Raw genomic sequence first — 12,400 nt, forward strand, 5'->3', positions numbered from 1 at the left:
ACGTAAAACTCTATTTGTCAAATAGCAATTCTGACATTTTTCACAAGTTAATTTCGCCATTTATAGAGCGGAAGTGACAGTTGTTCAAAGCTGCACGTGAACTTTATTTCCAGTATCTCGAAGTAGATATGACAATTGGAGAGTCGACATGCAAAGGACTGTAAGCATTATATACCACTCAATCCTGCGTGAAGGTCAACGACTGCGGTTTCATCATCCATGAAATTGCTTACAATGTACAATACAAACGCGCATAGCTTCCGTCGTATTTCCACGCGAGCGTCGTGCGAGAGTCACTCGAGATCGTCACTTCCGGAAAATTTACTAAACAATGGCCGATCGTAATTTTCCCGGTACTCCCTGGGATCGCGCTTCGTCCAGGCAACGTGCGCAATACGTCATGCATCACGGAGACTTGCGGTAACCACTTGCAGAATGCAACGTCATGCGTCGTAGCGGGGCGCGTGGAGCGAGATGCTGAAGGAAGTCGGCTGCGGCGGCACCACACCCCCGTCGGGGGACGGAGGCGGCTGCGGGGCGAACGGTCGGCAGATCGGCGCGAGCGAGGGCGGCGGCGGCGGAGGCGGCGGCGGGGGTGGCGGCGGCGGTGGCGGCATCACCGAGGGTGTCCTCGGCTGCGGTGGCTGCGGAAGGGAGATCGCCGAGCGTTGGTACCTAAGGGCGGCCGATCGCGCATGGCACTGCGGCTGCCTGCGCTGCTGTCACTGCCGGGTCCCCCTGGCCGCCGAGCTCACCTGCTTCGCCAGAGACGGTAACATTTACTGCAAAGAGGATTACTACAGGTTAGTTGAAGCGCGAGCGACGTGTACAAAGAAAAAAATAAAACAAATCGCTGGCCATTTTTGAAAGAGGAAACTCGGAAAAGCAGTCGCGAGTTCGAAGTTTAATCTGCGACGAATCGCTTGAACGACGCGGGCGGAACTGGCACAAGATCCATTAATGTGCGCACTCTATTCTCGATATTTATTGGGACGGCGCTGAATTTGCATACGAGAAGCGGATTCTCCCGTGCTCTCTTTTACCAAAACGCCTTCTTCCCTAGACCACACAAAATGTCCACTAATAGCCGTTTCTAAATACACAGTTCTAGTCTTATTCAGGAATTGGACCTTGAATTCCACACTCGGCGCGGCGATATACTCTCCGATAAAGAATGCAGGTAGTCATAAAAAAAAGAGAACGGAGAAGAGGGCCAATTTTAAAGAGATCCTAAAGACTACTGTTTATCAGGTTATTATTACATTCGGAAGATTAAGTAGATCCAAGTTTCGAAGATTTGAAAAGCTTCATCATTCGTAGCTTCGAAGGAAATCGCGATCCCAGGGAAGCCGAAAGTTGGAACGCGAGCCGAGCGTAAGCAAAGAAATAAATGTTGTTTATCATCGCGCTTACGCGATGACGTCCGACATTTCAGGACGAGGGTGGAATGAAAGGCCGAGAGGCGAGTTCGTTATAGCGAGCAGGGGAGGAATTCAACAGCCGTCCTCCATGCAATATGCAACAACGCCGAGCCCTTTGTTTCCGTCTCCGCGAACGGTCTGCTTCGATCCCTTGCGAAATTCTCCTGAAGCGAGAATTCGCAATGTATCCGCTAACATTCGGGAACGCAGTCGGAATTCGCAGAACATAGAGCGTACCGTTAGATTCCCAAGTGCACAGTTTTTCCTAACTTCTCTAAATTAACGAAATTAGAAATCAAAAGTTCATATACGTTTGAAAGTTCCGAAACACGAAACTCCGTCAAATTGTGAGGATTCTGAAATATTAATAACTTCTACGGATATAATTATTTAAGGAATTATTAAATAATAACAAATTAATTTGATTTTCCGTCAAATATACAAAACTCTAAGAGACGTGTATTTCTTTTATACGTTTCATACGTTTCTCTAGTCTAGTCTTTCAACGACCAGAGATAAATTGTAGAGTTAAAAAGAGATCGATTAAAGAAATTCAGCGACGCTCCCCGAACGTGGGATTCGAAGATCCGTGAATAACACTTTAACTGTTTCGATGACAGATTATTCGCAGTGTCCCGGTGCTCCCGATGCCGCGCCGGCATTTCCGCCTCAGAACTGGTGATGCGAGCGCGCGATTTGGTGTATCATGTGGCGTGCTTCACTTGCGCCTCGTGTGGCACCCCGCTGAACAAAGGCGATCATTTCGGCCAGCGGGACGGACTGGTGTATTGTAGGTGAGAAACAGGAGTGTCTGATCATTACTATCCTTCAAAGGCCGTCTCTCCTTGTTATCAACGAGTTCGATGACGAGGTTGACAGCAGCACGAGGCGCTTTGTCGCACCGAATCATTTTCTCCTCTGCCCCCCCTTACCTCCGCGCTAATGACGGTTGTTGAGTGCTAATGACGGTCATTGGAACGGACGGATTCGGTCTCGGGTTCCGGGAAGACGATCGCGACGACAGATAACGCGGGGACGTGAGAACGAGAATTTACGAATGTCGAGCTTTAAGGAGGCTCTTGCGATTTCCTCAAACGCTCACGAAATCAAGTATCTCGAGAATGTGCGCACCGTAGAATTTTACGACGATCGAAAGATCCCCCGCAGCTTCGAAGGCTCGGGAGACTTTACCGCGACAGAACGAGGAAAGCTCAGACCCCGTCTCGAATTCGAACGTCCAACTCGCCGAGGGCCGGTAACCGTCTTGTCCCTCGACTAACGACAATCCCTCGCGCTACATCTCGCCCCGCGTGGCATCGCCGGCGCGCGGTATCGCCAAGTCGAACTCGTTCATCGAACTCGGAGGACGCATAACGCGGAGGTCAGGTCGTCTATCGACTACTTGACAGAGAGGTTGACGACTGACGAGCACGTCGCTCCCAAGACCACACTACGAGTTGCTGTGCTGCGCCGGCGATTACGGGGGTGCCGCCGGCAGCATCGAAGACCTCGGCTCGCCGGGGGTGTCGCCGCTCCCGGCTTACTACGAGCAGAGCCCGATCGCCACTTCCGGCGCGGTGCAGAAGGGCCGGCCGCGGAAGCGGAAGCTGTCGGAAGTCACCGGCTCCGAGCTTCCCGTCACGATGAGACTGGCCGCTGGAGCGCTCGGTGAGTCAAGCCAATGTATGTTCCGCAATCTTGTATCGATCGTCAAACGATCCTCTCGATTTCGTCCCTCGTTCCTCCTCCGCTCTAGAGTTACCCTTAGGTCGGGATTGGGACATAGTCAGATTTTTTATTCGAGACCGTCTTAAGAGACTCCTGTAGACACTTCATAAGATCATCTTAAAGGCCCGTGTCCACGATGTTAGAACTCGGTCCAAGACGATCTTAAGGCTAGAACGTGGAGCGAGTTCTAGCATCGAGGACACAGGCCTTAAGGTCACCTTCAGATACTTGATAGCCAGTGAAATGTTCCATATAGCATCTTCATATATAATAAATTCAAAACAGTCTTGAGTATAAGATCTGACTATGAATACCGGTCCTAGTCTCTTCAATTTGGCATTTGATTTTTAATTTGTCTCCCACCCTCTACGCTTCTCTCTCTCTCTCTCTGTCTATTCTTACGCTTTCTCTTTATTCCACGCTATAGCAAACGGGTTAATCGGCGGAGTTGCATTATTTACCGAGCAACGGGTATAATGGGGCGTTCCTTCGTGCAAACATTTGCTCGGGCCCGCAAGAATCGCAGATGTTATTTCATTTCGCCCGCGCGATTATTCGGCTCGTTAACTGGAGCGTTCGACATCGGCGAGCGGGATTCTTTGACGAGATCTCGCGCGCTACGCAGATGTCTAATTGCTCGATGATTCAACGCGCGAATCCCCGATAACAAAAGCTTATCGCGATCTCGAGCGGCGTTCGTCCGGTTGTAGTCGTCATTCTTAATAACTTCGCTTCTCCGATATCACAAACGGTAATGTAAAACTCCGGGGCGACGAAAATCGTGCGAGAATTATAGCGGACAGGGTTCCTAGCGGTAATGCCACAAGCTTAGACACGCGTAAATCGCGAAGTTAATCGTCGCGCTGTCGCCATTACGACCACGGCGAAACGCGGACGGGAGAAATTGAAAAAAAAAAATTGATTCCCCGCTCGACTTGCGTCCTTTGCCGGCCGACTCGCACTCGTGTCGCGTTTCGATACGATTTCCGCTGGACTTTACGATCGTTTCGGCTTCGGGCGCAAGCCAAGATGGCGAGCCGACCGGTGCCGCGCGTGATTCCCAGTTATTTTATAATCGACGAGAGCGAGGATCACTCTCCCCGGACTACCGACCGGAATTTACGACCAACAGCCATAAAATCGTCCATGAAGTCCTGCGTGCGCGGCCACGGGTGGGAACAGCCGGCCTGGGAGAGAGAGACCCTCTCGCGGTGTTTTATTGTCTTTATATATAATTGGGACAGTTTTTGCGAAAGGGACACGCCGACGACGGGAGCGATTCCACGGCGAGACGCTCGGAGCTCGCGACGGCGAATCACAGAGGCCACTCTCGCGGCGATACTGCCCGAGGCAAGAAAACGATAATCCGACTATTCCGAAGCTGCGAGACGTCGTGCCACATCTAATGCCTGAGCAATTGATGTATTAGATTACGATGAAGGGATAATTTAAGTCGTCGTTCCAAAGATTCAGAAAATTTACAGCCTCCCCGTTTCCTCAAACTCTCCTATTCTATTTCCGAGGAGTCGCGAGGTCAGTACCGGCGTTAGGGCGGGGCGCGGTTGGGCGGTCGCCCAGGACGCCAAATCTATAGGAGCACCGCTGCCTGGTTTCACCTAGTTTGAGAGTGAGAGAGATTCCCTAAAATGTAAAAACAAAATGGGGCTCGTCGTTCGATATTATTACCCTGTCTTTTCTCTCGCAAGAATTTCGAGCCCTTGAATTTGAATGGGCGCCACGATAATCTTGCACAGGGCGCCAATGTTGCTAAAACCGGCACTGCGTGAGGTAACGCACTCTTTGTCGAATATGATAGTCTAACGTTTGGCCTGACTTACGTGCGACATGAAAATGGAGAAATTATATATGAAATATGTTGCACGGCCGATACCGCGCTATTAATTTCTATACGGTTTGCAGCGAGAGCATGCGCCGGTCCATCTTGGAATTAAGAAGATATTGTCCTTTCTTGCGAGGGAGGAGTCCCGAGCCCTGGGAAGTTTCTCCCGAGCGGCTCGGCGGCGGGAGGGCGGGAGGGGCAGATTTGGCGGTTTAAGAATGAGATTACAATTTGTCAGGGCGAGTTAGAAGCCAAAATCGCCGAGGGCCGAGAGGATCGACGACGGAACGAGAGAGGGATTCCGATGCCGGCGGCGCGGCGCGGCAAGAAACTCGCGCAGGCGGCATTATAGCGCTCCGGCCGGCCATTTTGCTGGCAGCGGCCACGCATTGGCCGCGGCAGCATTCTTTTCCGGGCAGATCGGCCAATCGATGCATCTCCCGGTGCCGATACCTATCTGTCACTGTCCGCCGGTGCCCCGCGGCCGTTCCTCTTTCTGCGGAGACAGAAAGGCCCCGCCGGAGCCGAGAGGCGCGCTGGAAAAGTCCTAATTTCGATTCGACTCGCGTATCAAATCACGCCGGAACTCAAAAGTCCGTTTCGCGTATACCTTTTCCTTCTGGTTCGACTACTTCTATTTTCATATGCAAAACGAAATATGCTTAGATCTTCGGTAGGACGTCGGGGCTTTTCGCGATATTATTTTTCTCGGTGGGTAGACTCGCGAGAAACGAGAATCGAATCGAAGCGAGGACTCGCCGGGAACACGGAAGATGCTCGCGACGTTTCTCGGGCGAGATCTTTAACCTGCGCGGAGGAGGAGTCTTAATTGATCAATTAGCTGTCAAGCCACTCGGCACGAATTTAACTGAATTATGATGGACGAAAATAAAGAAGCGCGGAAAGGGGGAAAGAGAGTCGGCCGGAAAGAGGCCGGGGCGTGCTGAGATTGTGTGCGCAGTTGCAGTTGTTGCGCGCCGGCGGAGCGAAGGAACGCATCCAATAAATAAGACGACGAGGGTAACCATTGAATTCAATCGGGAGAAGAACGGGTTCCAGTCGTCGAAGCGGGCACGCGGGCGGGGCGAGGGGGCGAGGGGGATCCCAGAAGTAAAATCCCCGGAGCACGTATGCGCCATTACTGTTTATTGTTCCGAACTTCCATTCCCAACGGACGGCGATCGGCTGGTTCGCCAACGAGAGGACGCGAAAGAACGAAAGGAAGAGAGAGAGAGAGAGAGAGAGAGAGAGAGAGAGAGAGAGAGAGAGAGAGAGAGAGAGAGAGAGAGAGAGAGAGAGAAATACGTGGAGAGAGGAAACGGGAGAAAAACCGTTTTCGCGAATGGTTCCACGGCGCCGGTTCGGAATTCGTTTTCTTCGTCGAGGTGAACGGCACGGATTTCGTCGGTTTTGTTCTTTTTCTCGAAGACAATTCAGAAAGCACAGTTACGTTCCCAAGATCGGAGAGGACGGTAAGGGTCGATTTCTCTCGGGCTAAAATCCTTGGAACAATAAGAGTCACGCCGCTCGGCCGGCACGCGGATTGGCGCGAGAATTAAAGAAGACCGCGGAATGAAGTACTGGTAGGGAAGTACTGGCGGGGAGATGTTAGATCGTCGTGGAAGTTCTTATATAATTCTCCGAGAAGAGGATATCTCTTGAGCTCAAACGTATCCAACGTATGATGACTTTAATATCGATCGTATTAACGTTGATAAGCTTAAAGTCTCGAGGTTCTTCCGATTTCTTTCGGCTTTTAGAAATTTCACATTTTTGATTCTTCTTTTTCCGATTCTGAGACTTGCGACCCCTGCAAACGCACGACCGAAAAGGGACTCGGTAGACTTAAAGGGCGACGTGTTATCCAGCGTCGCGCCGTTTCCCTCCTCGCACGTCGCTCGCGCGCGACGTCGACGGTTGGACGCGAAACCGAAAAATGGGAAAGAAAAGAGAGACTTTCTAGCGGACGTCGACGTTGCAGAACTGCTGCACCCCGCGGAGCTGTCCTCGTCGATGGAGTCGCTGGCCGCTTACGACGCGTCCGTGGGCTCGCCGGGACCGGTGCATCAGAACCAGCGGACGAAGCGTATGCGCACCAGTTTCAAGCACCACCAATTGCGAACCATGAAGAATTACTTCGGGGTAAATCAGAATCCGGACGCCAAGGATCTCAAGCAACTCGCGCAGAAGACCGGCCTGTCGAAAAGGGTGCTGCAGGTACGGAGACCTCCGTTCTCTCTAAAAGCCAATCAGTGGATTATCAGTGAAAACAGTGAACGGTCACTGATTTGCTGTTATAAGTACACCACTGAAAATCGCAGTGGTCACCGATTGAGTTTTAGAGAGTTCGCATCGAGTTAACTAATCGACGCTAACGATTGCTTCTTTTCTGACAATTTTCCTTTCATCACGAGATCGTACGTGCGCGAAGCTAAGGTCAATTGCAATTTCTTCAGGCACGTTTATTCATTTTTTTTCTGCTTCTAATTCTGGAATAGAGCGAGCAGTCACTTTAATTGCGATCGATGTCGAAGAATCGATTGCGTGAATAATTGAAATCGCGCGGTCTCGCGTCTGTTCAGGTGTGGTTCCAAAACGCGCGCGCGAAATGGCGACGGAACCTGATGCGGCAGGACGGTAGCAGCGCCGGCAGCAACGTCGGCTGTTCCGGCACGGCGGTGTCCTCCAGCACAGGCAATTCTCCAAACATCGGTCCGTCCGCCAGCATACTCGGCGACAGCAACAGCATGCCCTCGACCTCGATGGAGGAGTTACACGCCCTTCATCATCTGCACTCGGGCGTCTCCTCTCAGGTCTCCTTTTCCGACCTCTACTGACGGCGGCTTGAAATGGAAGAGGACGCTTACAGTAGCCTCTCCAGCCATCTTGGATGAGGGATTATCGCTCTTCCTCGCGAATCGAGGAGCAAGTCGATGACACGCGTCCATCGTCTTAGCAAGTTCTTTCTGATGAACATTGACGTCGCTGGCACGTATCGTGGCAGCAGCTGTTTAAGCCTGGTCTTACTTTCAGAAGCCTAGAGTGTGATCCTCGCTAGTCTTGAGAACAATTACTTAAACTTCGCGTGGGACTCGATGCAGTTTAATCTCGTGCGGGAAACAAATGTGTGGCGCGAGATCGGTCAAGATTAAATGCCTGGCCTTCCGCCAAGATTTGGATGACAACGCATTGTCTGATTTAACGAAGAAAGTGACTCGTCGAAGGACTTTCCCGAAGGCAGCCTAGTCAGGTAGAATCTAGCGGGTAACTTCAAGGACGATTATGATTAAATAATCAGTGATAATAATCATAGTTCCATGCACATCCGAATTACCAAAGATTACTAGACGAGAATAGTAATAATGTAATCTAGGTACGTATGCAAAGAGGACGTTTTATTCCGAGTGAGAACACTAACGTCGAGTCGGCGTCAATGGGGTTGAAACCGCGTCCCAACCGTCAGTTTTCGAAAATAATTCAAAGCTTTGGAACTTAATTTTTCTATGAAATTTTGTATTAAAATTAATTTGCATTAAATTTTGTAATAAATAAGTTTACTCGGCAGTTCTCTCCAATAAGATGTTAAAAGTATTCAGAACGTTGGACGTAGTAATCCAATAAAAAAAATTAAGAACTTTAGTGTTTGTATTAACCATATCTGGCATTGTTAATAATACAGAAATTTTTTTTGCGAAAAATATTACCTCAGCTAGGATATTTTTCGCAAAAAAAATTTCTGCATTATTAAAAATGCCAGATAAAAACACTGAAGTTGTTAATTACTGCTGGCGACACGAAGAATGCTCTTGTTAGTAAAAAATCAAGCTTTACACTTAATTATCTTGGAAAACTGACGGTTGGAACGCGGTTTCAACCCCATCGACGTTGATTCGACATTAGTGTTCTCACTGGGGTTAGCGATTGTATCGACGATTAACGACGAAATTTCGGGCACTGTTCGACACATAGGGTGTTCCAGAGAGATGTATACTAACTATATGGCAGACACGTGTTTAATGAAATTTGAAAGAATTTCTTCCTAGCAAACATTTAATGTAGAAATATTTAATTTGGATGTTCCACTTATAAGTGAAATATTACGCGTACGATTTGAAACATGAAGTAATTGAAAATTTAAGCATTTCCAAAAGTCTTTTTGCATCTTTGATGTGACATGTAGCTAGCATTCTTAAGAATTTGAAAATTTAGGCGAACGGTGAAAAGATCTCAAAAAATCTAAAAAGAATCTTTCAGACATCTTCACGTAATTGCGGGGTAACATTTTAATGATGATTTTGCGATTTGTCAGTGTTTTCAATGAGATCTGAAAATTTCCGTAAATTTCGGGAAATTCGCGCGATGAAGATTTTGAGCGCCGTTCAAGTCGAATTTTTTTACAAAGCACATCAACGCTTCCTCATCTAACGATGTATGCAACTGTTTAGAACACCCTGTACGATGTGTCGCAAGGGCCGTTAAATTAAACGAAAACCCATACGACCGGACACGTACATTACTTGTGCAATCACGTAGGGAAATTATTTAATTTATTCTCATTGATTTTATACGAGACTTCGCGCGCGACTAACTTTTATCGACTTCGCGCTACAATTAATCGGTTAAAATGGAACAGTCTAGTATTCGTTAGTTGAACTTGTAATCAGACGGCGACAATTTACGGAGATTGGCAATGTGTTAAACATAATTTTTATAAATGCCAAATAATAAAGAAGATAGAACCCCAATTGCAAAGTCGATCGTTGCTACAAGCACACATCGCAAGAGAGAATTGTATCTGATAAACAAAATTATGCGAAGCTCGATAAAAATTTAGGCGAGTGTCTATGAATTTTATATTAGCGACGTAAATTGTACGAAGGTTTTTCTTAAAAAAAAAAGAAGAAGAAGGAAAAACGGCGTTCCTCTGCTCGTGCCAAAAGACTTAGCTAAGGAAGAAAAATTTTTTAACGAGCTGCTGGAATTCAAAGGGCATAATATATTTTTGCAAATCGCGGTCCGAATTAACGCGTGCCATTCGGAGGACGAGAGATTTCGCCTTGATCAAGCCTTTCACATTATGCGTTCTTGCATTCACGCCCCCCCCCCCCCTTACCCGCCCCGGAATCGTCTACTTTGAATTCGAGCAGTACGAGGGCGCACACATACACACGCGTTTTCACGCAAATTTGATTACGTAATGGAGGTTGTCGCAAGTTGGCGAAACTTTAAGTTAAACTTTTCGAGCAAATATAGCACATCGTAGGAAACTATTGATTAATACGTTTTTTAACTTAACACTTTTTCCGACACTCAAGTACGTGACATTTGAAATATTGGAAAATTATTCAAATTACGCATCCGTGATCTCCGCTTCTGGAATTTATACGAGTTGGCAATGATTAATCGTTTGTTCCTTCCGCTCCTTCTTTCGATCGTCAACGATGCCTTTATATTCGCCCTATATTTTTAATATTTCATTCGAAGCTATACTTGAGGGACTAGGTAACAAGAAAGTTTTGCGAAAACTTGTGGTGCGTTAAATTGAGAGCGTCGGCGTGGCAATTTAATTGTATGGCCAATATCTAAGCATTAATGTAATAAGATTCAAAAGCGTCCACATACTTTTACACAAGTTAATGACATTCCGAGAAAACGCATTACACCGTTTCCATGTGTTTGCTATATTTATTTCCTTCGTTTCACAATAAAGTGAGTCCAAATACTTTACGGGCATCCTTTACGACGTATCTTGTCACGTAATGCTCGGCAGGGAAAATCGATAGGTCGCACGTTAGGTATGTGTAACATAGCGATCATTAAGCGTACATGTTAAAGAGCGCAGCAATTATTTCCAAGTCTATATAGACAAATTAATGTGCTACATTCGAGTGCAACTATTATCGCATAATAAATAGTTACGTACGTCTCGACTCAAACGTAACTCACTTTCTTCTCTAATTTGCTGCACCTTCTCCGTCCGAAGTGTATAGACTGCACGGTAAGAAAGGTAAGTTCGTGTCCTAATTTGTACGACACGTAAACACGAGACATGCACGCCTCTGCAATGAACTTCAATAATTATTTTAAGTTGTTGTGCTCAAAGCTTCAACTCCATGCTCAAATACCATGTGAAGCAATTCGAGAATTTTCAAATTTTATAATTTGCATTTATATTCCAATTGAGAAAAAATTTGTAGACGTCAGATTAGAAGTTTATTCCTTGGACTTTCCTATGAATTTTGCAGAAAACCCAAACAACGAAAGAACGATTTCAAATTGCATATCGATAGTTAAAGCTTTTCTAAAAATTGCCTGGAAGAAGAAAGAAACATCGAAGTTGTATTGGACGAATGTCATAAATATGTAAATACCTCAAGGTATCGAAAACTATCTTTCGCGAAGATTAAAATTGTGTATCGTACGTTCGCACTTTGAATGTTACAATTTTTCATAAACGTTCCAAGATGTAAGGTTCTGAAAGTCGCAGTAAACTCAGTAACTGCGAATCAGCTTGAGCTTCCAGCCGCGTTAATCGTACAAGTGTCGAATATCTGCGAGATGTCAAGGAGCTTCGCTCTGAAAATCGAAGATACAGACACTTCCAAGTTGGAAGTCGAGAAGATGCAACCTGATGCCTCGCCGACGACGTGTCTCACCATCCATCATACACCGCCATCCCGGGCACACCATTAAACCTTCTCGCCACACGCGAGCACACGTTTGCCGATCTCTCGCGAGGCGCAAGTGCAAGTTGTAATTAGCATCAAATTAGGTATTTAAGGATTTCACGTTCGGGTCAGAAGCGAATAAGCCAAAAGGAAGGTACGACGACGACGACAAGGAAGCAGAAGAAGAAGAAGATTACGACAAAGGAGAAGAAGCAGAAGAGAAAGAAGAAGAGGAGGAGGAAGAGAGGCGCCGGCGGGGGGACGAGGGTTCTACTTAGGGGTTATACCAACATAGCGAGCCCTCGTGTAAATTGTAGACCTCTTGAGTCGTATAAGTGCACCGCATGCCGTATATATTTTGTCGGCGCTCATATAAGTTAATTTTCAATCTATATGCGGGTTCTCTCGGATGGCGCGCGGCGACTCATCAACGAAATGAAGAAATTGAGACTCTCGTTAATATTTAATGAGCAGAAGCGCGCGCGCGCGAGCGCGCGAGCGCGAGCGAGCGGACGCGGATACAATGGCCGTCGGTCCCCGGGGCCGAGGGGCCCCGACGTCGAACGGGCCTCGAAATATCACCTCTCCGAGTCGCGTCTCGCGCATTTACATGCGCACGGCACGGCACGGCACGGCACACGGGAGACTCTCGAGCGAATAAGAAGTTTCGGCCGTATCCGTGTGTTCCCGCTGTATTTTCTCCGGCAAAGGGGGCCTTCTTACGGTGCCGCAACACGGCAGGT

General features: G+C 47.6%; 1 protein-coding gene across 1 annotated transcript; it reads left to right on the forward strand.

Moving 5' to 3' along the window:
• Positions 1–331: 331 nt before the first annotated feature.
• On the forward strand, positions 332–8,660 carry LOC105567528 (LIM/homeobox protein Lhx9-like). Its single transcript, XM_012022462.1, has 6 exons — positions 332–420; positions 600–803; positions 2,042–2,215; positions 2,866–3,089; positions 6,971–7,206; positions 7,572–8,660. Exons 1-6 carry the CDS (start codon positions 332–334, stop codon positions 7,824–7,826), a joined length of 1,182 nt encoding a protein of 393 aa, XP_011877852.1. The 3' UTR covers positions 7,827–8,660.
• Positions 8,661–12,400: the final 3,740 nt, after the last annotated feature.

Source organism: Vollenhovia emeryi, unplaced genomic scaffold (assembly GCF_000949405.1).
Source record: "Vollenhovia emeryi isolate VEMERY1.0 unplaced genomic scaffold, V.emery_V1.0 DF939137.1, whole genome shotgun sequence".
In the NCBI taxonomy this organism is placed as follows: domain Eukaryota; kingdom Metazoa; phylum Arthropoda; class Insecta; order Hymenoptera; family Formicidae; genus Vollenhovia; species Vollenhovia emeryi.

Excerpts from the sequence above, each read along its gene's own strand:
- LOC105567528 (XM_012022462.1), top strand. The coding sequence starts at position 332 with ATGGCCGATCGTAATTTTCCCGGTACTCCCTGGGATCGCGCTTCGTCC. Across the intron at positions 421-599 it reads ATGCATCACGGAGACTTGCG|CGGCGGCGGTGGCGGCATCA; the intron begins GTAACCACTTGC and ends CGGCGGGGGTGG. Across the intron at positions 2,216-2,865 it reads GACGGACTGGTGTATTGTAG|ACCACACTACGAGTTGCTGT; the intron begins GTGAGAAACAGG and ends GTCGCTCCCAAG.